The 23,771-nt window shown below is 52.9% G+C and overlaps 1 protein-coding gene across 2 annotated transcripts; it reads left to right on the top strand.

Annotated features, from left to right (window-relative positions):
- Positions 1 to 9,254: 9,254 nt before the first annotated feature.
- On the top strand, positions 9,255 to 20,947 carry HEXA (hexosaminidase subunit alpha). Of its 2 annotated transcripts, XM_075505585.1 has the most exons (14): positions 9,255 to 9,516; positions 13,130 to 13,228; positions 13,661 to 13,726; positions 13,888 to 13,934; positions 14,268 to 14,378; positions 15,202 to 15,303; positions 15,402 to 15,534; positions 16,608 to 16,788; positions 17,098 to 17,184; positions 17,544 to 17,616; positions 18,085 to 18,265; positions 18,605 to 18,695; positions 19,129 to 19,233; positions 19,737 to 20,947. In XM_075505585.1, exons 1-14 carry the CDS (start codon positions 9,270 to 9,272, stop codon positions 19,798 to 19,800), a joined length of 1,587 nt encoding a protein of 528 aa, XP_075361700.1. In that variant the 5' UTR covers positions 9,255 to 9,269; the 3' UTR covers positions 19,801 to 20,947. The 2 variants fall into 2 exon arrangements, with proteins under 2 accessions (XP_075361700.1, XP_075361701.1); XM_075505586.1 differs by lacking the exons at positions 9,255 to 9,516; positions 13,130 to 13,228 and adding an exon at positions 13,258 to 13,285.
- The last annotated feature ends 2,824 nt before the right edge of the window (positions 20,948 to 23,771 follow it).

Genomic DNA, 23,771 nt, shown 5'->3' with positions numbered 1-23,771 from the left:
GCGCCGCGCACGCACGGCACGTCATGCCACAGCGCGTGACGTGCAGCGCCGCGCCTGCGCGACGGCCGCCATCTCCCCTTCGCCGCGCCGGGAGCCATCTTGAGTGCGCGCCACACCCCCCTACACACACACCCCCCTCACCCCGCCCTCCCGCGGTCCGCCGGCGCCATCTTGAGTGCGGCGCGGCGCCATCTTGAGTGCGGCGCGGCGCCATCTTGAGTGCGGCGCGGCGCCATCCTGAGTGCGGCGGGTGGCGCGGCGAGGTTTTACTGGGTTCCCCCGCTACCGTCCCGGGTCTGGGCGCCACGGGGTGGCGGGGACGTGTGGTGGAGGTGGGGGCGCGAAGCCCTCCTGAGGTGTCCTGTCAGCCGAGCTCGGAGGGAAGACTCTCAGCGCCGCCATTACATAAAGAGTGGTGTGGCGCCTGTGGGGAGTGACTTGTGAGGGAAAATAGGTTGTTCTCCCTCAAAATCAGAATAAAATTGCACTGAGTCCCTCCAAGCAGAACTTCATGTGAAACCATGGGATAACCATGTGCCCACCGTCCCTGGAGGGGACCCCGACTGTGCCAGGTGCCATCTCTGAACTCCCGCTTTGCCTTCTGGTCAGCAGACATAATACCCAGGTTTTCACAGTGGTGCCAGGCTTGGTTCTCTTTCTTCTCTATTAATTTGGCATTTTGCAAGGGGGGGAAGAATATGCATGAGTGGCTTCATCGACGGACCAGGGACAGACCTTTTTCCCTCCTGCAGGTGGCTGGGGCTGAGCCTGCCGTCAGCGAGCGTTCAGGGACATGGGGCCACTGCTGTTCGCAGGAGGCCTTGTGCCTGCCGGGGCCCCTCGCTTGGACACCGAGCCACCGGCGAAGGGCAGGGCAGACGTCAGGGTGCTGCAGGGGTTGAGCACCCTTCGCCTCAGCTTTCCCTGCCGGCACAGCGGCACAGCCAGGGCAGCTCTGCTTCCAGCATCAGCTGTGCTCAGCCTGGTAGGGGGGAGGCAAGCTGGGTTTATTGTTTGCAGCCATTTGGGGCACACAAGGGACTCCGGTTGGCTTGGAAACAAGGCTGCAGCGTGGCCCAGAGGAGAGCCAGCTGATACCAAACCCTCTGCTGCTATTCACCGCGGATGTGAGAAGCCAGCACAGCCCAGGGAGGGCTCCAGGGCCACCTTCTCCACCGGCGCTAATCCTCCGCTTCCTCACGCCCCGGGCAATCATTTCTTCCCCGGGTGAAGTGGGGCCATTCTGATGTGGTGACATTATTCACCCGCTCTACCCGGATGAAGATGCCCCCATGCCCAGAGGGCGGGGGAGACTCAGCCTGGAGGTATGTGGCATAGGTGTGACGAGTTTCATCAGCTCTTTGGGGCAAGAGTCACTGCGGCGCTTTGTGTTTGTGCAGCACCTGGCACAGCGGGATCCTGCTTCCTGCTCCTGTTTCAATACAAATACCTTGTGAAACAGGCAGAAAATTAGAAGCGGCCTCCCAAAGGGTGTTTATTTTCTCCTGGAGCACTGAAACTGTAATGATGGCCACAGCGACAGGGGTTTAAGCTCAGGGTGATGCAGGCAGGTGCCCTTAGGGATCCAAGCAGATTAAGTGTCCAGTGTCCTGGGCAGATGTCTCTAGAAACCTCGCTGGGTACCAGTCTGCATCTTCAGATACACAAGCAGCTCCGAAAATCAGCTCTGGGTGTTTCGTAGCATTACAGCCGCTTTCAGCAAGCTTGCTACAGTCACGACTGCCTGCTGTCCTCCCCAGTCATTGTGCAAAGCTGTCCCCATCGCACAGCCAGGGACAGCCTGCAGTCCCCGAGCTGTGCTCTACCAGGGTCAGGAGTGGTGCAGGGGGGTGTGGGCCGGGCACACACATTGCCTCACACCAAGCTACCTAGTAAATAAAGCCAGTTCCTTAATTACCCTACTTGTTTGGAATGGCAAAGGCCTGGGCATTAATCATCCTGCCCTACATAAATATAAATAGCCCCAGCTTTGTTCAGCTCCAGACTTACCAGCTGGACATTTGTTTGCCAGGCTGGTCCTATCTCCCATGTCAAGCCTCGGGGGCTCAGTTGGTCACCCCAGGTCCTTGCCCTACACTTTGTCCCCGAGGGGGACTGTGTGTCACCCCCTGGGGCTCTGTGCTAGCACTGTCCTGCCCAGCTGGTGACATGCCCAGCTCCTTGCCAACATGTGAGCAGGCTTCGGGCAGGAGATTTGCCCACCAGATCCCAAGGAGCCGAGACAGGCGTTGACCGGGCAGCGGGGTTTTGCTTTATCGGGGCTTTGCAGCTTCCCAGAGCCTGCGCTTGGATGCAAAACTGGGTCCAACCCTTTGCCGGAGGTGACCTTCCCCTCCGGGACGGGGTTATCAGTGTGTTTGGTAACCTGTTTTCTCCCTCCGGCTGCCCGGGAGCACCCCGCCCGCCCCGGGCTGGCTGTCCCGGGTGCCCCCCAGCATCCCCGCGGCGGGTATCCGAGCGCCTCCCCGCTGCCCTCTCCTGGCCCCTGCCGAGGCTGCAGAGCTCCCGAGCCCGGAGCCTCGGCGCAAAGCCCTGCGAGATGAGCTAATACACACGGAGCTAAAGCCATCGCCTCACATAGCCCTTCAAAACTCAAGAGGAAGAGCCATCCTTCAGCAGCACAGAACACAGGCATTTAGAAAGACATTTAAACCTCCTCGGGCACCCGACTGTTTCCCTTTCTCATATAATCTCAGTAATAAACATATAAACAGTGATGGGATTCTCCCCGTGCCATCCCACAGACATGGAACGGCAGTTCTCCCTCCTACGGTCTCAGCCTTATCTTTTCCCACAGCAAGACAGGGATCAACACTTAGCTGCCAGTTACTCCTCAGCTAAAACACTAATACTTCTCAAAAATACTCTTTGGTATGAAATTTTAGCCATGCCTTTTGCAAAGGTCTTCCTTTCATCATGAAGTTTGTGACCCAATGGTCATGTATGGAGCCCTGGGTACCCACCGGCTCCTTGCAAGATGGTTGGCAAGAGGCACCCGAGAAAAGCAGGGCTGATGCCTTCAGCTCATCCCGAGGGGATCTGCATTGCCTCTGGGAATTTTAGGACTCCAGCTACCAAAGAAAGCTGAGAACCACTCTTCTACCCACTCTGAAAAATGATTTAGATCTCCATAGGCACCTGGCACTTTTTCATTTTATTCTTGCAAGAGCTTAATTACCCAAGTGATTCTAGTAACTGTTAACACTGAAGCTGACAAGAATAAAATATTGCATTGCAATCACCTTGCTCTGTGAAGTTAAGCACCCGCTTACGGGATTTACGGGAGCAGGTCCTCTGTGCAGGAGGAGTTTGTCATCACGCATCCACGGGCTCTGATTGATTCCAGCTTAGCCCCACAGCCGTGACTGAGAGCAGCCAGGGACAGCAGCCATAAATGCTCAGCCTCTGCAATAACTCGCAGCATCTCCCCGTGACAATGCCACTTTGCTATACCAAAATGCTGAAAAAAGTGCTGGTGCCCCATGCCACAACCACCCCTGGGCTCCTGCCCTGGGAGGTTCACCCATGGATTTGGGGTGAACCTCCCATCTCACCCGGCCTCCCTCCTGCTCCACCGCTCCTTGAGCCAGGCAGAACCTCTGGAAAAAGCCCTTCTCCGTCATCTTAGGCACACGGAGCTCCTGCATCGGGAGAAAGGAAACCCAGGAGATTTCTTGATGCCTCGGGTTTGATTTTGGCTGCCTGCACACGCATTAACAACCTCAACTGTGAGTGTGGGCTGAGATGCCCCTCGGATCACCACTGTTTGTTCAGCCACCCCAAAGCTGTACGAGCTGGAGATAATCCAGAGGAAAAAAGGCTTTGCAAATAATACCAATAGTGCAAATACCACCAGGCTGAGCTCGAGTCAGGAATCCAAATCCTTCAGACTGATTAACACATCCCACCTCAAGCTTTTTGCCTTAAACTCCACTTTTAAGTTAATAACTGTTGAAATATTCCTCCTCACTGAGACCTGCTCCTGCCTGCTTGCTCTGAATCTCCCAGGCCTCACTCCCCTTAGATATGCTCTCCCATCTGAAGAGGTCCCTTCTGCTCAACTCCATCTGTGCTGAGAAATTAATTTACCACATGCATCTGCTAAACCACTCAATGGCAATATCTAGTATGACATGCGGTGGTCAAGGTGGAAACGTAGAGATATGAGAACAAGTTATCCTGTGCTTTGAAAAGCACCGGGATACACGTTTGTAGGTCTGAAAGCAGTGTTGTACACCAACCTGCTTCAGCCCCCAAAAGCATGGATATTCCCCATAAGCTGAGCTGTTAGTGAAGGATCTGGCTGGTGAAAATACCCTGGATGTGGATTTACAGAATCACAGAATCACAGAATCGTATAGGTTGGAAAAGACCTTTAAGATCATCGAGTCCAACCGTAAACCTAACACTACCAAGACCACCACTACACCATGTCCCTAAGCACCTCATCCAAACGTCCTTTAAATATCTCCAGGGATGGCGACTCAACCACTTCCCTGGGCAGCCTGTTCCAATGCTTGATAACCCTCTCAGTGAAGAAAAATTTCCTAATATCCAGTCTAAACCTCCCCTGGCTCAACTTGAGGCCATTTCCTCTTGTCCTATCACTTGTTACCTGGGAGAAGAGACCGACCCCCACCTCTCTACAACCTCCTTTCAGGTAGTTGTAGAGAGCAATAAGGTCTCCTCTCAGCCTCCTTTTCTCCAGGCTGAACAATCCCAGGATTTAGGGTCATCTCTTGTTTAGGATCTTCTTTGTGCACGTGCTAAAGCTTCACCAGTCATCTCTCCTGGCTTTCGCTGGGTGTTTAAATGCAAGCACCCCTCTGCTTGATAAAATGGGCGCTGGTACCTCGGCCTCTCCAGCTCACAGCCCACAGCGTTGGGTGTCAGAGGGACAATGCTTCCCCCCACCATCACCCTCTTGGGGACGGGTACCTCTGGCAGAGGGGGAGAGAGACGGGGAGGCTCACCCATTCTCCTATGACATTCAGTTTGGTTTTGGTAGAAAGCCCCAGTTCAGGTCACGGCACAGCAAGGATGGCAGCCTGCCACTGCTGCTTGGTGTGCCCATGTCCACAGCAAACTTCAGGGGAGTTACTCTGAGAAGAGTGATGTCACCCCGAAGGAGGAAATGTGTCCTTGTCATCCCACTGTCAGTGGAGCATACGCTCCATCCGCACAGAGCAGCCATGAGCTGGAACAGCAGATACAACAGCACCAACTCATGCAGATGGCTTGCTCCCTACCAGCGCTTGCATGACACCGTGCTGAACAATATCCTCCCCAAAACATGGAGATATGCAACAGGAGGGTCCACACCTGCAAAGACCCAGTACATGCTGACCCTTACTCCCCCGCACCACCACCACAAGTAAGGTCACTTCAACAAATGCATGGCTGCAACCCTCATGTTGCAATCTGAATACCATAATTATTTTCCCAAGGATGAAAGGGGAGGTAAACAAGCAAATGGGAAGAGTAAGTTTGCCCAGAAAGCTTCTGAGATGTCAAAATTCAAGCCAGAGATCTACAGGCAGTTGCAGGCACTTCCAGAAGACGATATGTGTTTTCCAAAGCCCTCTTCCAGCCACACCACCAGCAGGTCCCTTGACCTGGGAGCTGGCTTCATTCAGGAGCGAGTGTGCTTAGACAGCGTTTCTCTCAAGGAGGAAAACAAAGAAGAAACTCATGGGAGTGCTCTATGAAAGTATCCATAAATGCTTCCTCCGTTCCCCTTTCACCAGCTCATACGCTTCTCACCAGCAGAGGAATCTGTATGCAAAACGCCCTCCTGTTTAAATGCGGATGCAGCCAACCTTACAGGCAATTAGGCAGCATAATAAATGGGTTTATACCTTAAAAAAAATGCTGTGGAACAAGGAACTGCACTGACAGCCCAAAGGCCACCCTCATGCCCTGAAGGTGAACAAACCAGAAAGATCCAAGTGTGACACCAGCCTGATTTTATAACAATTTATGTCAGAATAATGAATTTGGATTTTTACCAGATTCATTATTGGTAGTAAGCAGGTAATCCAGCAGAGCCCTGGTGCAGCACAGTTTTCTGCAGAGTCCCCCAGCAACTTGGCTTCCAGCTCTTGCAGTCAAAAAGATGACAAGAGGGGTTTGCAGGTACTTCTGCAACAGGCATCACCTGGCTGGGCCAGTGTGATGTTTTCAGCACCCAGCTTAGCCCCATCCAATGACATTAAAGTGCCTCTGAGCTGGTACACCCCTGATGTGGGGCTGGTAATCTCGGTTAGGGCGAGCAGAGGTGCAGTGGGGCAGGACAGGTCAACTCTGAACCTTGTGACTCAGTGTTTACTCCCTGCTTGTTCCTTGCTGAACTAGCCTGAAGAGGCCAACTTTCCCAGGTGGATATATCACCCTGGAGATATGCTCTGAGACCATGAGCTGGTCTATTAAGAGCTACTGAAGAGCATCAGCAACTTCTGGCTACTGCTGCTTCATGTCCTATGCAGGACAGCGTGTAAACTAATTTCTTTTAGCCAAGCTCCAAAGTTAAGCACATGCTTAAGTAGTTTTCTTGCATAAAGATGCATTCACAAATCAGATTGTTAGTCTAGATTAATGCCGGCCAGCTACAGATGAACTTCTCTGAGTCATTCCCCAGAGACATCAGGTCCCCTAAAATAGCAACAACAACAGAATACATAGAAAGGCTTGAATATTTCAACTGAAAGCTATGATCACAACACTTTACATAAGTGTGGTGAACACGCCACCCTCCCCAGACTGAAATAGGGATTTGCTTCAGGCCAGGGTACTTTCGCATTTCAGTCTCACACACTGGGAAGCACAGCTCTGCTGATGCTGCTGACATTGCCTGATGCAACACAGCAACAAACTGCCTTAGGTTTTTTTCTTCTTTCCCTGCAATTTTAATACAGTGAAGCTTGAGGAAAAGTCCAGGGATACTGGAATCAATTGATGTCAGAAAAGCAGTGGCAACAGCTGGCACTTCAGAGGTTTGCATGGGGAAAGGCAACAAACCCCACTCAACACCACGGAGGCTGCCTGTAGACCAGCAGCAGCCTTGAGACAAGCAGGGGAGAACTTGAACACAAAGAATTACATGGCCCATTTTCCCAGAGGTCTGATGCAGGTTGGAATATAGGCATTCTCCTCCATGTCCCTTCTTGCCCTGTGATGCGGACGAAGACAGAGAAGGTCCAATGTCTTGGAGCAACGGCACAGGAGTTGGAAGAATCATGAGGAAGCATCCTGGCACATGCCATCGTGCTGAACTGGGGTCCTGCTACCTCTCTGTAGGGAAAAGAAGGGGCAGGTGAGGATTGTCAGGACCTTGAGGGCACCAACAGGCTTTAACTGCCCCAATCAGCCTTGCCTGGGACCTCCACCAATTGCTCCAGGATCTCCATTTAAGCTGAGGTCTGGGCAGCCACTTTTTTTTCTGAGCTGTCCTGTAGATGCATCTGCTCCTAAGCTCTCCCAGATTGATCTTGGACTACACTTGGTGCCTTGCTTTTGCCTGGTGACACCTGGACTGTTGATGGGCTCCATTGCTGGCACCACCATGCTCTGCTTGCCTGGCTGTGGGGCTGCACCCAGTTGGTGAGGTTGTTGCCTGGCCCATGTTGTGCCCATCCTAGGTCCTGGCTCACCTTCCCTTAGCTGGATGGGTGGTCTTTGCTGCTCCATAGGGTTGTGGAAGAAGGATGCAGCAGTGTGTAGGTATTAAGCTCATGGCAATACTAGCTGGCTCTGTCTGACCCCATTCCCAATGGAGACCAGCCCCCCCATCTATGTGTGATCCTTAGACCCCTCCCTGCCTTCCCCTACTTGAGATCCCCTATTCATTTTCACTAATATCATGAAATTCCCACAATCCCATTTAGACCCAAACCTAACTGTGATTCCCCTCCTTCTGCCCAGCATCTCCATGACTTCTCCACCTCCATGACACACCCAAAACCTTCATTGGTACCTCACAGGCTTCCTCACCCTGGTGAGCCCCTTTTTCTGTTCCTCTGAAACCTTCCTTCCCAGCTGCACTGAAACTTCCCCATGTCCTCCCAGCTCTTCTCTTTTCACCATCAGTCCCCAGCTTTGTGCTAGTGCTTTTGTAACCTTTGACAGCAAGTTCCTTGAGGGTTTTTCTGCAAAATGCTTTCTTCCTCTTGCCCCTGGCTTTCCCTGTTCTGCTCACCTGAGGGACAACCCCTTAAATTCCCCACCAGACCTTTCCATGGTTGTGTCCTGCTCACATAAAGTGGTTTTTCATATTGAGCTAGTGTGATGGGGCCATCTCCCTTGTCGTGCTTTTTCCCATGGCATTTGTTTAATTTCCTGCTTGCTCCCTATGCCTGTGGCTTGTCTCTCAGCACTCCTGATAGCTTGGAGTTTTCTGGTCACTTCACTGCTTGCTCGGGAGGGCTGGGACAAGGGGTTTTTTAATAATTTGATGGATTTAGGCTGGCAATTAGATGGGTAAGACCTGGGATTAAGGGTCCTTATTTGACTTGGGGGTTGCCGAGGAATGCAGAGCTGGGAGGAGGCAAAATAAAGAGCTCATTTGAGGTTGAGGGTTTACTTGCAAAAGCCAAACCCTGTGTGGAGAGCATCTCTGCAACACTTCAGTGTGAGGCTCCACAATGGAACAAAGCCCTTTTTTGTACAACCCAACCAGTATTTCACCTGCCACCTATATAATATCCCTGGAAACCTGTGTGAGGACCGATTTACATCCAGCATTATTCATACAAATGCATGGTACCAACAAAAGATGCCAAAACCCAAGGTGGAGCCAAAGCACGTGTGTCTTCAGTCACACAGCTGGAAAGTGGTGCAGGTGAAATACGTGTTTTACATCATTAACCTTCTCCTCAAACCCCGTATCAGGCTGCTGAGACGCCCTAGGGGTCTTGGGGGTAGGGAGGATGGTGGATGAGCTCTAAATTTTGAGGGCTGGGAAAGAAATAACCCTCGACAGGCAGCTTGGGGCTTTTGTGCATTTATTCAAAACTAACGAGGTGCTTGCTTTGGTAAAGGCAGCCCCAGAGGCTTTGGGGTGAAGGGGCCGCCGCGGCCTGACGGGGCTGTGAAGGCCTTTGTAGCCTGATCGCAGCGGGCAACCGCGCGGGAGGCGGAGTCGGCAGCCCAGGCAGGGCCCGGTCCGGCCCCGCGGGGCCAAGCTGCCATTTCGCGGGCGTCCCTCCCGCGGCGGGCGGCACCGCCCCTCCCCTCAGGCTGTGGGGCGCGACATGGCGGCGGGGCAGGCGCTGCTGCTGCTGCTGCTGCTGTTGGCGGCGGCGCTGGAGCGGGCAGCAGCCGTGTGGCCGCAGCCCCAGGTCGAGCGCTCCCCGCCGGGGGACGGTCGCTGCCTGCTGTCTCCCCGTCGCTTCCGCTTCGCCTACGCCACCGGCTCCTCCGTGGGGCCAGGCTGCGCCGTGTTGGAGGCAGCCTTCCAGCGGTACTGGGCTCTGCTCTTCGCCGCCGCCCGCCCGACCGGTGAGGCGGGGCGGGGTCTGCCGGCGGGGCGGGGGGCTCTGCGGCCTCCACACGCGGGGACGAGGGGCCGCTGGAAGGGTGGTTGACTCTTTCCCCTGTGGCTTTGTTCTTAAAAAAAAACCCACAAAACGAAACCCTTGTTTATTTTTGGGGTCAAACCACGGGTTTTGTGTGGCGATCTGCTTTTTAACCCCCTTATTTTCTCAGTTCAGCAGGGGCTGGTGGCGCAGCGGCAGCTTGAATTGAGTCTCGTAGCAAAGGGCAGCATTGCGTTTGTATGTGGAGGGCAATGCCTGCGGCATGCACATTTTAAAATAAAATCTAATGCTGTTTGGCACAGTGAGCACTAGTTGTCTTGCATTTCTTTCAAGGAGTTAGGTTCTTGCTATCAAGAGTTTACTCTTTCTGTCTCATTTTTTATCTCCTCCAGATCGTGTTTCAGCTACCCAGCACTTCATTTTGCTTCCTTTTCTTGCGACTGCAGGGAGAGCTGCTGCCAGTGTTGCAATCGCTCCAGCTTCAGTGCTTTTCACAAGTCTTGGCTCTTCCTGTTTCTAGCAGCTCTTGGTGTCCACTCTGAAGCTTTATCCTGAGGAAGGACTCTTGCCGCTTCATGTGTGTTTCTGGCAAGTAGATACTCATGCCATGGGGCTCTTTCTGCCCTTTTTTATGAGGTGAGCTGCTAAGCATCCTGAGGTAGCGTGGCTTTTCTGGCAAAGAGAGGTAGTAGTTCTTGGATTCACCCTAAAATTGTAAGGTAAGATGAGGAAAGGCAAAAGCTTTGAGACCCTAGGATTGATTTGGGATAGGTCATAACGGTTTCTTGCACCCAGATTTCTTTGTGATAGCACCCATTGCATGTCTGGGATGAAATGCAGGAAATTCCCTGGCTGCATTCACAGAGGCAAATACAGGCTGGGGAGCCGGCATGCACGGATGCTCAGTGTCTGCGTGGGTCTGTGGCAGCTTGAAGCACTATATCTGGGAAATCTGAAATGCTTCATTCATCAAGAAGAGCTAGTAACTCTGCTTCTGAGTGTTTTAAATGTTGGCGTGAACTTGCTCGCTGCTGATCAAAGTGGAGAAGGGTAACGGCATTGGAAGCTGCTCTGCTTCGTCTTGAACACATTGTGCTTTGAAAAAGGCAATTTTGAAACACTGAGAAGAACAGTTTGGCTTATTTTATTTCTTCAGCTCTTCTAAGTAGCAATAGAAATAAATATTGACTCGGGAGCTGAGAATACTCTTGTTTCTTTTTTACCGCTAGGAACTAAAGTTAAACGGCTGATATAATTATTCACGTTTTCCTGTTCCTGTCAGAGGGGAAATGTGACCATCAGATCACTTGGAGCAACTTCTTGCGATCACGAGATTGAGCTCTGTGTGCATACTCATAGCTTTCCATACGCCCTGCTTTATGACACTCAAACTACAGGCTTAATTTTAGGGCTTTTTTCTGTCTTTGCCTTCCTTCTTTTTTTCCCCATGGGTGGTTAGTAATAACAGGCAATGGAACCTTGTATGGAAGAAAATAGTTTCTATTAATAGAGAAAATAAGACAGAAACCATTTTCTGTCTGTTTCAGAAAGCTGCTATGTTAATTTAACAAGCAAGCAAGATTATGTCCAAGCTCTGCATCCATGCTGGGCTTCAAGCATGAAAACAGAGACCAGTTCAAGTTAGGAGGGGCATAAGGGGGTCTTTGGTCAAGCCCTGGCTCAAAACAGAGCCAAGCCTGGAGTTGGAGACAACTTTGCAGTTGGGTCAGGCTTCAGTGTCCAGCTGAAACTGTGGTATTTCCCACATGGAGAACTGAGCCCTTTCTGCAATGTTTGACCACCCTCAAGGTGAAGAATATTTATCTTTTGCTTATGTCTAATTGGGATTTCCCTTGCTGCTTTTCCCTTGTTTCTTGTCATTAAGCTGGGCAGCTCCAAATTGAGTCTGGGAGAGACCCAGGATCCTGCATGGAGCTCAAGCCAGGACCTCCCATACCTGTTGTTTTATTGCTGCCATCCTGCCACGATCATTGCGTTAGCGTCCTTGTCTTCCAGTCCATGACCGTAATTAACTCAGCTTGCACCTTCACAGTACTCTTTTGAACCATGAACTTCAGCCTTTGTGGTTGATGGGTCACTGATCCCTGCTGCACCCATCTGCATTGCCTTCTAGGTGTGATAGTGGTGGTGCCTGCCTGCTACTTGACCAAGGAGGCCACATTTGGGTTTGGCGACGTCTCCCTGGGCAGGTTTAAACATGGTGCATGGTGGAGGGACCAATTCTGTTGAGGCTTTGCAACAGAATGAGTATTTGCCATGTTCCCTGTCTTGAGAGTGGCTGTCCCTGGGGAGCTGCTGTCTTGCCATGCAGAGGGAGCAGGGCCTGCTGTGCCAGCATGCCAGCTCACACATCTGCTAGGTTGCCTTGGCTACCGACTTGCCTGTAACCGAGAGAAAAGCTCAAAATTGAGTACTATCTTCAAGCTGTTTCTCTTCTCTCCACGGAGGTTTTGCCATTCCTTCATGGAGAAATTTGGGGTTTCTGGCTCCTGCGAGCTTTGGAGCATGGGCTGTCTGCATTTCACGCAAATGCTGGCAGTGCCGTGGTCTCTCTGAAGTCTGCTTGGTGCCTGGCTTGTGACCAGCCTTACTCAAAGCCAAGCTTTTAATTTTTCAGTGACCATATTGAGCTGTTCCTGGGAATGCTGTGGGGGTGTAGGCATGGACCTTGGCTGTGATTAGCAGGGTCCCACCCAGCTAACCCGTGCTCCTCCTGGCCAGAGACTGCTGTGAGTAGACCCATGCATCTCAGCGAAGGCTGAACACCACCCTTTGGAGTTGGGGGAGTGAATCCAGTGAGGACTTGGTGCTGTGCATCCTTGGAAGTGGTCCTTCAGATAGAGAAGCGTGGCCAGAGCTCCTGTTTGGGGTCTGAATGTGGCTGGGTTTATTTTTCCAGCCGCTGTGTGTGGGACTTGCTCTGCAGAAGGTGAAGTCAGTCAGGAGCCTTTCTGTGCTGGGCAAGACCTTTCGGTGGCCTCTAACTCAGCCCAACTCTGCAGTATGCTTGGATTCGTTCTCCAGCCTTCTTTACAGGGTTTCTTTGCCCTTTCTGAGAAGTGTGGGTAGGGTAGCAGAGCTCTTGGGTTTGTGCTTTTTTTCCAGTGCTGGGAGAGTTTGGAAACATGAAGCTCTTCATCCCCCCTGGAGAAGATTTAAGTAGTGGTGGCTGTTGCTTAGAGCAGGGAATGGTGTCCAGGAAACCTTGGGGGCTGCTGCTAGACCATACTGTGATGTCTCTCCTCTTTTGTGTGCTCCTTTAAGCTTCCACTGCAAAGCCTTCCCTGGGAGCTTCCTCACCAGCAGACCTGCTCTGAGCTGAAGGTTGGGATCAGCTCATGTGCTCCTGGTTGCCTGTGTTCAAAGAAGCCCCTGCTAAACACCCCTGTGCCTGCTCTGGGGTGAAGGAGGGGGTGCCCCTTTCTGCCACGTGTGTTAAAAGTCCACATACTCCTGCACCTCTGTCGCAAGCTGGGCTGGGGGGATGGCGGTGGGCTGGAAGCAGGGAAAAGAGCCAGGATGGGGTTGACGTCCATAGTCTGTGTCCTTTGCAGAGAAAGAGCAACCCTGGGGGACGCCCTGCACTCAGCTCCTCGTCTTTGTTGCCACGCCGGGCTGCGATGGGTTTCCCAGCCTGGACTCCAAGGAAAGCTGTGAGTATCGGGGTTGGGAGCGGGATGGGTTTCCCAGCCTGGACTCCAAGGAAAGCTGTGGGTATTGGGGTTGGGAGCAGGAGGGAGTGACTGGAGCAGGAGTGTGGCTGTTTCTGTGCCCGTCAGTTGGAAATAACACTGTGCAGCACTTGCCCCCAATTTTAGGGAGGCAGCATCCTCACTGTATTATTGAGAAACAGGGGCAGGGAGGGAGCGACTTACCTGAGGATGCTGATAAAGCAGTGGGAGAGGTTTGAAACAAAAAAACAAATCCAGAAGTTGTTTGTCTGGGATCCCAGGGTGCAGTCCTGTATCAAAATCTCTGCCTGGTGCTGCTGCAACCCTGTAGCTGGGGCTGTCGTGGCCTGTAGCAGCATGTGATGGAGTGTGGGACCTGATGCCAGTGCTGACCCCTCTGATGCTGTGTTTCAGATAAGCTGTCTGTCTCGGAAGGCTCCTTGCTGCTCTCTGCGGATGCTGTCTGGGGAGCTCTCAGAGGTGAGGTGTGCTTTCTGTGAGGCATTCCCGCTCTCCCTGCCCCAGGCCTTTGGGGATGTCTCTCTGTGCCTCTCCCTTTCCATAGACTTATTTGTTAATTGAGCTCTGTTCCTTTGGGGGAATCTGTGCTGAGAAAGTGACTGTGTGTGGCTTTCCTGCAGGCCTGGAAACGTTCAGCCAGCTCGTTGGGAGAGACGAGAATGGCACGGTGAGTCCTGGCCTCATCTCGTGGGGACAGTCAGCTCTCCATAATGCTCCTGCCTCCGTGGGGACAGGCTGAGGATTGCCGTGATGAGGGGGGTGCCAGGAGTGCAGCACAGCCTTGCCAAGGGCCAAGTAGAGATTCATGAATCCAGCCAGATCCCTGCCTTCTGAGCAGGAAAGCATTGCAGCTCTTTCTGGCTAGCTTGCAGTCTGGGCAGTGAGGGTACCCCTCCTTGGCCCACCAGTCCTGGGCACAAAGGTGATCCTGATTGTCTCCTGCAAATGGCTGTGTTGCCTGGAGCCCTGCTCACTTCTTCCTCATGTTCTCTGCATGCAGTACTACATCAACAAGACAGAAATCATGGACTTTCCCCGCTTCCCTCACCGGGGACTGTTGCTGGACACCTCTCGTCACTACCTGCCTCTGAGAGCCATCCTGGAAACTCTGGTAGGATGCCTGTGCTGGGAGATGAAGTGGTTTAGTTGGGTGGCCCTTCTTCTGTGACAGCTGAGGGCTCATTGAGTGGCCTGGAGGGCTTTTTGGTTTTTTTGTGTTGCTTCTTTCCAAAGATCCTAGGGGCTGTCTAATGTGTAGGCCGCTGCATCTACATCTCATCAAGGATGAGCTTGTCAAAGCTAGGGTTTTTGAACAAAACCAGCTGGCTTGTCCCTAGATGAAGTAGCAGGCTGGGGTGGGATGGCAGCATGACCTCAATTCTTAATATACAGATGTGCATCATGGAAAAATGCTTCTGTGCTGTAGGTCCTTCCCAGTGCCCATGGCTGTGTGTGCTGCTGGTGTAACTCACAGCTGCCTCATTTGGGTGATTTCTCAGCTCCCTTTGTAAATAGGATAAGGAAGAAAACCCTGAGGTATCTTGGATTCCTGCAATCCAGATTACTTTCCGAGGCTGGGTTGTTTCTGAGGCAAGGGAAAAAACTGACCTCTTCCCAGCCATATTAGACGAAGATGGGTGGTGGTTCTGTGTTCATCCCAAGCAAATTAAATTTCCAGGTCTCCACCATTGGCTCAGTTACAGGGAGAACATGGATTTTATTGTGAGGAGAAGTACTGCTGGTCCTCTGCAACAGTTTGTGGTGCTGGTGTGTTTGAAGAGAGGTATCTGAATCCCTCTTGGATCCTGGGGAGTGTTTAGGGACTCTGTCTTGTCCTTTTGGAGCACAGGGACCTTGTCCCCTTTCTGTGGCAAGCTGGCTGACCTTTCAGAAGGGACAGGGCATGTTCATCTTTTTTTCCTGTTCCTTCCCAGGACGTCATGGCTTACAACAAGTTCAATGTGTTTCACTGGCACATTGTGGATGATCCATCTTTCCCCTATGAAAGCCTGACCTTCCCAGAGCTCAGCAAGCAGGTAAGCCACCCTGATCACGGTGTAGCACCCAGCCCAGGGCGAGCAGATTCCTCCCTCGGCACCTGAGCAAGGCGCTGAGATTTTCCGTGTTCCCCCAGGGAGCCTTCAATGCAATGACCCATGTGTACACAGCCAGTGATGTGCAGATGGTGATCGAGTACGCCCGGCTGCGTGGCATCAGAGTCATTGTAGAGTTTGACACTCCTGGGCACACCCTCTCCTGGGGTCCAGGTGAGGAGCAGACCCTCCCTGCTGCTGCTGTGAGGAGAGTTGTAGTTGTACTGGGGGGAGGAAGGGGATCTGCAACCTGGATCCCAAAAGCCGGGTGTGGGCAGCCATGCCCACAGGCTGGCTTTGAGGAGGAGCAAACCAAAGTCTGGGGAAGTAGGACCCAATGGTCCAACTTCTAGAACAGTATCCAAAGGGAAAACGTTTCCACCTCTTCTTAGGTCCAAGCTGGCTGATTTTTTTGGGGAACATCTGCTCTGCCAAAACCAGCATCATGGCCATTGTGAGGATCTTGGGTTTAACTGTGGGTGCAGCAACCAAGCTTCCTCACTCTGCTCAGCTGTGCCACAGTCCTGACACGCTGCTCCCTGCTCCAAGGACTGGAAGTGCCTCCTCTTCCATGTCTGGAAGTGCAAGAAGCTCCAGGAAAACATTGCCTTGTCTTGCTCTCTCCTTCCCCTGCCTCCAAATGCCTTGTCCTGCACTGGAGTACAACCTGTGCATGTGGTCGCAGCCAAAACTGTGGCTGCCCCCATTCCCTGTCTGCAGCGGGTGTGTGGAGCTGGGAGACGGTGCTGGGGACTGTGCTGGCATTATCTTTCCCCAGCAGCTCTGTGTGTGGTTTCCTGTAGGAATCTCCTGAAAAAAAGCAGTGGGGCCCACAATGAGAGATACCAAGGGGAAACCTGGGAAGAGTGGAAACTGTAGCATCCTGCAAGGATTTGGTGTGTCTGTGTCCCATCCTCAGAGCAGCTGTTGGAGGGGGGAAAAAGAGGTGTCCTGCTAAAAGACTCGAGCCCTGCTGATCTCGCCTGGGAGCGTGTATTTGGGGCAGCAGTGGATGCGCATGGGGGGAGCACAAGACAAGCATAGAATGCGGATCCTTCCCCATCAGGTCAGGCTTCCTGAGCCAGAAATTGCGTTTCTGCTGCCATGGTTATGCCGTGTGTACAGTGTCTGGGTCTTCTGTCCCCTGGCAGGCACTGGGCCATGCTGAGGAGGGTCTGGGGGGTTATACGGGGCCATATGGCCACATTTAGCCCCTTCCTCACTGTCCTGTGTTTGTTATGATGCAGGTGCTCCGGGCCTCCTGACTCCCTGCTATTTGGGCAAGGATCCTTCTGGGATCTATGGGCCCATCAACCCCATCCTTAACAGCACCTACCAGTTTGTGAGCAGTTTGTTTCATGAAGTCAGCACTGTGTTCCCAGACTTCTTTCTTCACCTTGGTGGCGACGAGGTGGACTTTACATGCTGGTGAGTCTGACGTCAGTCTGGATGGGGACTGGGGGGAAGTATCTGGGACTGGAGTCCCAGCCCATCGCTTTTTGACCGTGATCGTTTGCAGATCTTTGGTGTCCTGCTCCCCAAGGTCTGTGTGTAGATTCCTGGGGTTTCTGCGCTCACAGTGATGCTGGCTGTGGGAAGCCACTGGTGCCAGCACAGCCACAGCTCTTGGAATACCTGGGCCAGTCTTGGGCTGATGTGGAAAGGACTTGGCCATGTCCTCACCTTTCTCCAGAGCTCAGGGTGCAGTGCTTTTATTATCTTCTCTTTGGTACACAGGAAATCCAATCCAAAAATTCGTGCCTTCATGAAGGAGATGGGCTTTGGTGAAGATTACAAAAAATTAGAGTCATTCTACATCCAGAGGTAAGGACGGTTGCATCCTGGGCCTGCAGCTGCGGCATGTGACCAACACAAATGTCTTTTGCTGTCTCAGTGACAGCAGATCTCCTTTTCGGGAGCACGCCCATTCAGGCATGTCTCCCTGACCCCAAAGGAAGTAGCCTAGCTGCGTTTTACTGGGAGATTGACCACAAAAAAGCCTGGGGCTGAGGAGAAAGAAGCCCCATAAGGGGCTGTGCTTTCTCCTTTCTCCTTCAGAAGTACTTTCATGTCCTGCTGTGGATGTTGGGAGTATCAGTGCTGCTGCTTTGGCTGTATGCAACCAGCAAAGAGAGGGGCATGTAGCTGGGATGACCCAAAACTCAGTTCTCTTTCCACTCCAGGCTTCTGGACATCATCTCTTCCCTCGGCAAAGGTTATATCGTGTGGCAGGAGGTGTTTGACAACGGAGTGAAGGTGAGAGCTGCCTGCTTTCCCTAACACAGTTGCCTATGCTGGGGTGAACAGTGCCAGCACCCCAGCCAGACACACTGGTGTGCTCTGGGGGTGCCGTGCTGGGGCTGGTGGGGGTTACTCTGTTACAGGACAGGGGTTGGTCTTGAGATGGTGCTGCCAGTGTGCTGCCCTCTTGGTGACTTTGTCACACTGCTGTTAATGGGCTCTTTCCTTCAGCTTTTTGTATATACACCTGCAAGAGGCAGGTTTTAACCCTGCCTAGGAAACTCTGCAAATGGACTTATCCCTCCCTCTGTTGCTTCTGCAAACCAGATGGGAAGTGGCTCAAAAGTCAAACAAATGTCTGCCTCGGTTTCCCTTTGGGGGTGCTCAAAGCTGTGGATGGGTCAGGGCATTCCACTTGTGAGGGGAGGCAGTGCTCTTGTTGCTGCAGTCATCCCATACACGGGGTTCACATGTGCTTTTCAGGTGAGGCCAGACACCATCATCCACGTGTGGAAGGAGAACTCCACGCCATACATGGAGGAGATGGCAAATGTCACCAAGGCTGGCTACCGAGCTCTGCTCTCTGCTCCCTGGTACCTCAACCACATCTCCTATGGGCAGGACTGGATGGTGGCCTACCAGGTGGAGCCCTTGAAGTTTGAAGGTGTGTTCCTTGTGTTCCCTTCCTGTACGACAGCTGACTTGTCACTCGGAGGTAGCACCAGGGCTGAGTCTCTTGCTAATTTGTTCTTGCTGCTGGTGTGAAGGTGCTTGAGTGACCGTGTCCTTGGTTCCTGTGCTATGTCCTGTTCCCTTGATGCTGACAGAAAACAACACTGCTCTCCCCCAGCCCAGGGTTTGAAGCAGGGGCTTCCAGAAGGGCAAGCTATTGCCTCTGTAGCTGAGCCACTCACTACTGTTACAGATGCCTCTGTGGGCAGGGCAATAAGTCACCCTGTTATCTTACAACACCCCATCATCTGAATGCTGTGTCCTCTGGCAGGCAGCCCTGAGCAGAAGGATCGGGTGATCGGCGGAGAGGCGTGCATGTGGGGTGAATATGTGGACGTCACTAACCTGGCCCCCAGGCTGTGGTAAGAGAAGCCATAGGGAGGTTAGCTCGAGTCGCATGGGGCAGGGTGCAGGCTCGTTTCCTTAACCACTGAGCAACGTGTCCCAGATGCTGCGGGTTTGGTCTGCTTGTGGCGCTTGTCCCTGTCCCCTGGCAGTGCATCTGTGCTAGTAACAGTTTCACTGAGGCTTAAATGAGGGTTTGTAAGACTGTAACATGCTCCTGTACAACCTGCTGCTGCAACCAGTATGTGTTTAATGCTGGTCTCTGTCCTATCACCCTGGTATGTCCTGATCCACATGTGTCTAGGAGTGGATCTTTTGATATACAGAAGCCATGTGCCTTTGTGTGCTAAAGGACTTTGGTCGGGAAAGTGTTTGGGAGCTCAGGGCTTTGTGTGAGAAGCTTTCAAACTCCCCCCTGACCTGACTGTCTCTGTCCCTTGTTCCTCCAAGGCCAAGAGCTGGGGCCGTAGCCGAGAGACTGTGGAGTAATGCAACCGTAAGGAACCTGCAAGATGCCTACGTGCGGCTGGCCGACTTCCGCTGCAAGCTTCTTGGGTAACCATTTCTCCTTGCAGCTGGATGCTGACTTGCAGGGACAGCACAAATGCCACCTTCTCTGGGGTTCAATCCTGGGGAGGGCAGCGAGGGTGAAGTGGGCTTTCCCTGGTGCAAAATGACCCTTCTTCTTATAGAAGGTTCTGAGCCTTTCTCCTGCCTGTGTGTGGGCAGAGCTTGCTTTGTGCAGTGCTGGAAGAGAGCCCCTGCTGCCAATGTGGGCTGGTGGCTCTGTTGAGGAGAGGGCTTCGTGGTGAGGAATGGGGACCTGTCAGCTATTGCCACTCCTCCTGCAGCACCAGCTTCCCTGGGAAACCTGCCCTTACCCCATGCTCCCACATGTGAGCAAAAAAACGAGTCTATAAGCGCAGGATGAAAACTGCTCCCTCCTTGTCACACCTGAAATGGGGCACTGATGGCCAACCTGTGCTCCTCTAACCACTCAGACCTGACCATGGGCTCTACCTGTGCCCTCTGCATAATGCCCTCTGCTTTCTTTCCAGGCGTGGTGTCCAGGCGCAGCCTCTCTATGTAGGATACTGTGAAAATGAATTTGGCGGGTTTTGAAGGGAGAGTCCCGCTGACCTCGGTCGCTGTGCACACAGGAGAATGATCCCTCTCTCTCAAAAGCTGCTGGCTTGGCAGAGGGACCCCTTCCCACCCCCAGCTTCTGCTCATGCTTTGTTGCAATGAACTTTTTCTTCCTTGGTGTGCACTCTTCACCTCTTTTTCTTCTTTTTTTTTTTTTTTTAATCTATAAATAAATGACCCAAAAGAGGAAAAAGGTGCCTTTTCATCCTCAGCTGGGGCTTGGGAGACTGTGCAAGGGTTTTTATTAGCAGGAGAATGGATGGGGCTTCCTCCAGAGATGCCAGTGGAGGAGCATCTAGCTGTGCCTCATCCCGGTGGCTCTGGAGTTTGCTGGGTGCCTGCTCAGCTGGATAAACTGTGTCTAGTCTCTGCTGCTATCAGACTATGTCCCTGCAGGGAGAAGGTGGTGAGAAGGTGTGGGCTCCCCCAGTTTTTTCACCTTGACCTCCCACCATCCGCACCTGTACAAGGCACCACTTGTGCCAGGATGTTACCATGTGGTGACCTTGGTTTTGCTTCTGTGGCCTTCTGTGCACCGGTGGTCAACGTTGTGGTGTTCCTGTCCTTGTCTCTGTCTCTCCTCTCTGCCTGTGTCCAGGCAGGAGGAGGCCGCCTGCCTGCAAGCCACCATCTCTGCTGCCCCAAACCCTGTCTACTGCCACCTCTTCCTCTGGCTCCTCCTGAGAAGAAGAGATCCTGAAGCCTCTCCAAGGGGACCTCAAACCCACTGAGCTGAGCAGTGTGTGGATGTTACAGAGTCACTGCTCAGCTCTTCAATCAGTGTCACCTCTGCTTGGGATTTGGCCAACTGATCCGTCCTCCTCCTGTTCTGTTGTCCTTGGGGTGCGGAGCTCAGCTCCAGGTCTGCATCCGAGAGGTTTGGTTTGGATAGTATTTTCCTTGGAGAAGAGACGGATGGTGCTGCTCTCCCGCAGAGCTGGGACAGCTGGGGTCCTTGTCATTGATGGTTGGGGTTGCTGTGCTGGAAACCATGTTCAGCTCGAAGTGGGGAATCTCGGAGAAATCCTGGCTGATGGGACTGTTGTACATGTGTCTTGGTCTTAAAGGAGTGAGATCTGCTGTTATGACTGGAAACCTTTTACTATTGAACTTTAAATTAAAAATATTGAATTAATTTTTAATTTAAAATATTCAGAAATTGTCAAGTCTTGCATTTCTTTACCCTCCTGCAAAGGGATACCCAAACACTGCTCTTCTGAAGTGATACATCTTAAGGGGGAGGGAAAGATTGTGATGCCCAGCCACCCTGGAGCAGGAAAATTGAGCCAGATTTGGGCGAAAGAGGGATATTTTTTTCCCTTACTCAGGGTGGTAGGGGAAGGGCTGCCTTCCTGTCCCCTGTTTCCTGGGGGAAGATGCTCCTCTGCTTCCTCCAAGTCTGCGTGGGAAACTTGTGCCTCTGTTGTTTTGGTTGTAAATACTGCTCTGGTCTTGTGTTTAAGGTTGAGCGGAGGGAGCTGGGATTGCTGATCTGCCTGCCTGTCAGTCCTGGCATGTTTATTTCTTTTAAATTGAGTAACCCTAAAGACCTAAATAATAATAGCTGCTTCCTTTTGCTGGGGTTTGATGTGTTGTCAAGTCCTAAAGAGCTCCAAAAGGCTGGTGTAATTAGTGCTCCTTCCTCACTAGCAGGCCTCGCATGAGCAAACGCCGATCAGAAGCTTCACATCTCCTTGTGCTCTGACCTAAGCCCCTGCTGATGCCACCCAGTGTCTCCATGACATCTTTTGGGGCTGGCTTTGGGAAGCATTGCTCTACAGCACAAATGCCTCTGGTATTTTGTGGAGTAGAAGCTTTACCTTCTGGTCCAGGCTGGTGGCCTCCAATGCTTTAGACCTGGATGTCTGCTCCACCTCTGTGTGGCCACTTCTGCCTGGCTCTTCCCGCAGCCACAGCGGGGGAAGGACAGCCAAGATACCATAGTTTGCTGATCAGATGCAGGGCTTCAGGCTCCAAGGGGGTAGCAGGCACAGAGGAAGGGGGTTAATCGCCTCCTGTTTCTAAAAGTTGTTTTTTCCCTTCTTTTTCCCCAAACCGGCATAAATTGGTACCTTTGCTGGGTGCTTTTGTTGCTGCAGGGACACATGCTGCTGGTGGGGCTGGGGCCAAGGGGGACCCTGACCCTGGGGAGGGTGCTCTGCCCCCAGGGATGATGCTCTGCTCCCGAGGGGGATGATCTGCTCCCGGGGAGGGTGCTCTGCCTCTAGGGAGGATGCTCTGCTCCCTGGGTACTGCTCTGTGCATCCTGAGGGTCTCTTCGCCATCACATCCCAGCTCCCTGCCCTCACCCTGCCTGTCCCCCTGACTTGCCAGGCCCTGTTTCACCCATGGCTGGGTGCATGAGCCTGCAGGGCCTGGGATGCTCTAGCACTGGTGGGGCTGGCATAGGGGGAACCCCCAGCCCAGCACCTTCCACTAAAGCCTGGTATTTATGATCCAGCTTAAATATCAACCCACAGTCCTGCTTTTGGGGGGGGTCTGCACCAGCATCTCCCCAAAAACACCGTCTTGGGGGTGGCTTGGTGATATTTTCACCCTTGCAAAGGCCAGGATCCCCATCAGTGGGGAGGGAGCACCCCGCTTTCCCCCACCGCGGCCTCGCCGTGCGGCCCGTTCCTTCCAGAACATCTATTTTGGTCGCATAAAACTTGCCGGGGAGCAGAGGAGAACAGGCAGCGTGTGAATCACTCGGGGCCAATGGATTTAAAAATAAACCCAGGCGGCGGCGAAGAACAGCCGCTGAGCCCCCAGATTTCGGCAGGATTACGCTCTGCGCCTCCGAAACCCACCCATGGGTCCCCACCCTGGGCAACTTCCCCTTCACTGGGTTTTATTGGGACACACTTGCATATGTTTGCACGCACATGCACATACTTGCAACCATGTGCACATGCTTGCATGCATATGGACTCATGCATATGCTCGCACATGCATGCAGATGGGCGCTTGTGAACACATGCACCCATGCACACGCACCCATGCACATGCTTGCGCACTTGCACACACATGCAAATGCATGCATGCATGCACACACACACACTTGCACACCATTGCACAGGCTTGCAATGCAGGCATGCATCTGCACACTTTCAACTGTGTGCACACACTTGCAGCACATACATGCACATGCTTGCACACACACACGCACACACTTGCATACATGCTTGCACACACTTGAACATGTATGGATGTGTGCACGCTTGCACACACTTGCACAAATACATGCACATCCTTGCACAGACTTGTGCAAGCTTGCACACACGCATGCACATGCCTGCAACATACACACACATGCTTGCACACTCTTGCACACACACACCATGCTCACACACGCTTGCACACACCTACACACGCATGGCAACGTGCCAGTGAAGCTGGGCACCCCCAGCCCAGCTGTTGCTCTGGGAGTAATTAATTAATGACTGCGCCAGGTATTAAAGCCGTTTGGTCTAATTACAGACTTTTCAGGGGGGCGGGGGGTGCAGGAGGGAGGTGCTTCCCTCCCCTGCCCCCATCTGGGGGAACCCCAAGGGGCAAATGGGGCGGCGAGGGGTCATTCGAGGTCCATCAAAAAATGCAACAAAGTGCCAAAATTGTCCCTTTTGAGCCTTTTCTGTGTATTTAAATCCCGTGCAGGATTTAAAGGTGGTGGCCGGTGGTGGCTAAGGTGGTGGCTGGTGGGAAAGAGCGGCATGTTAACTCTGGAACCTACTGAGGGCCGCAGGGGTGAAGGTAGGAGGCCGCTCAGCCCACTGGCCAGCCCTGCCTCGGGGTGACGGGGGGTGACGAGGGTGACGGGGTGTGACAGAGGCTGGAGGGTGATGGGGATGAAGGGGTTCGGGGTCAGCCCGGCAGGGGGCAGTAGTGGGCATGAGCCGGGGTACCCGCGCCGCTGCCAGCCGCCCCTCCTGATTGGCCGCCGCTCC

The sequence above is a fragment of the Mycteria americana genome, chromosome 6 (genome assembly GCF_035582795.1).
Source record: "Mycteria americana isolate JAX WOST 10 ecotype Jacksonville Zoo and Gardens chromosome 6, USCA_MyAme_1.0, whole genome shotgun sequence".
In the NCBI taxonomy this organism is placed as follows: Eukaryota; Metazoa; Chordata; class Aves; order Ciconiiformes; family Ciconiidae; genus Mycteria; species Mycteria americana.
This window is presented reverse-complemented; position numbering and strand designations above follow the sequence as displayed.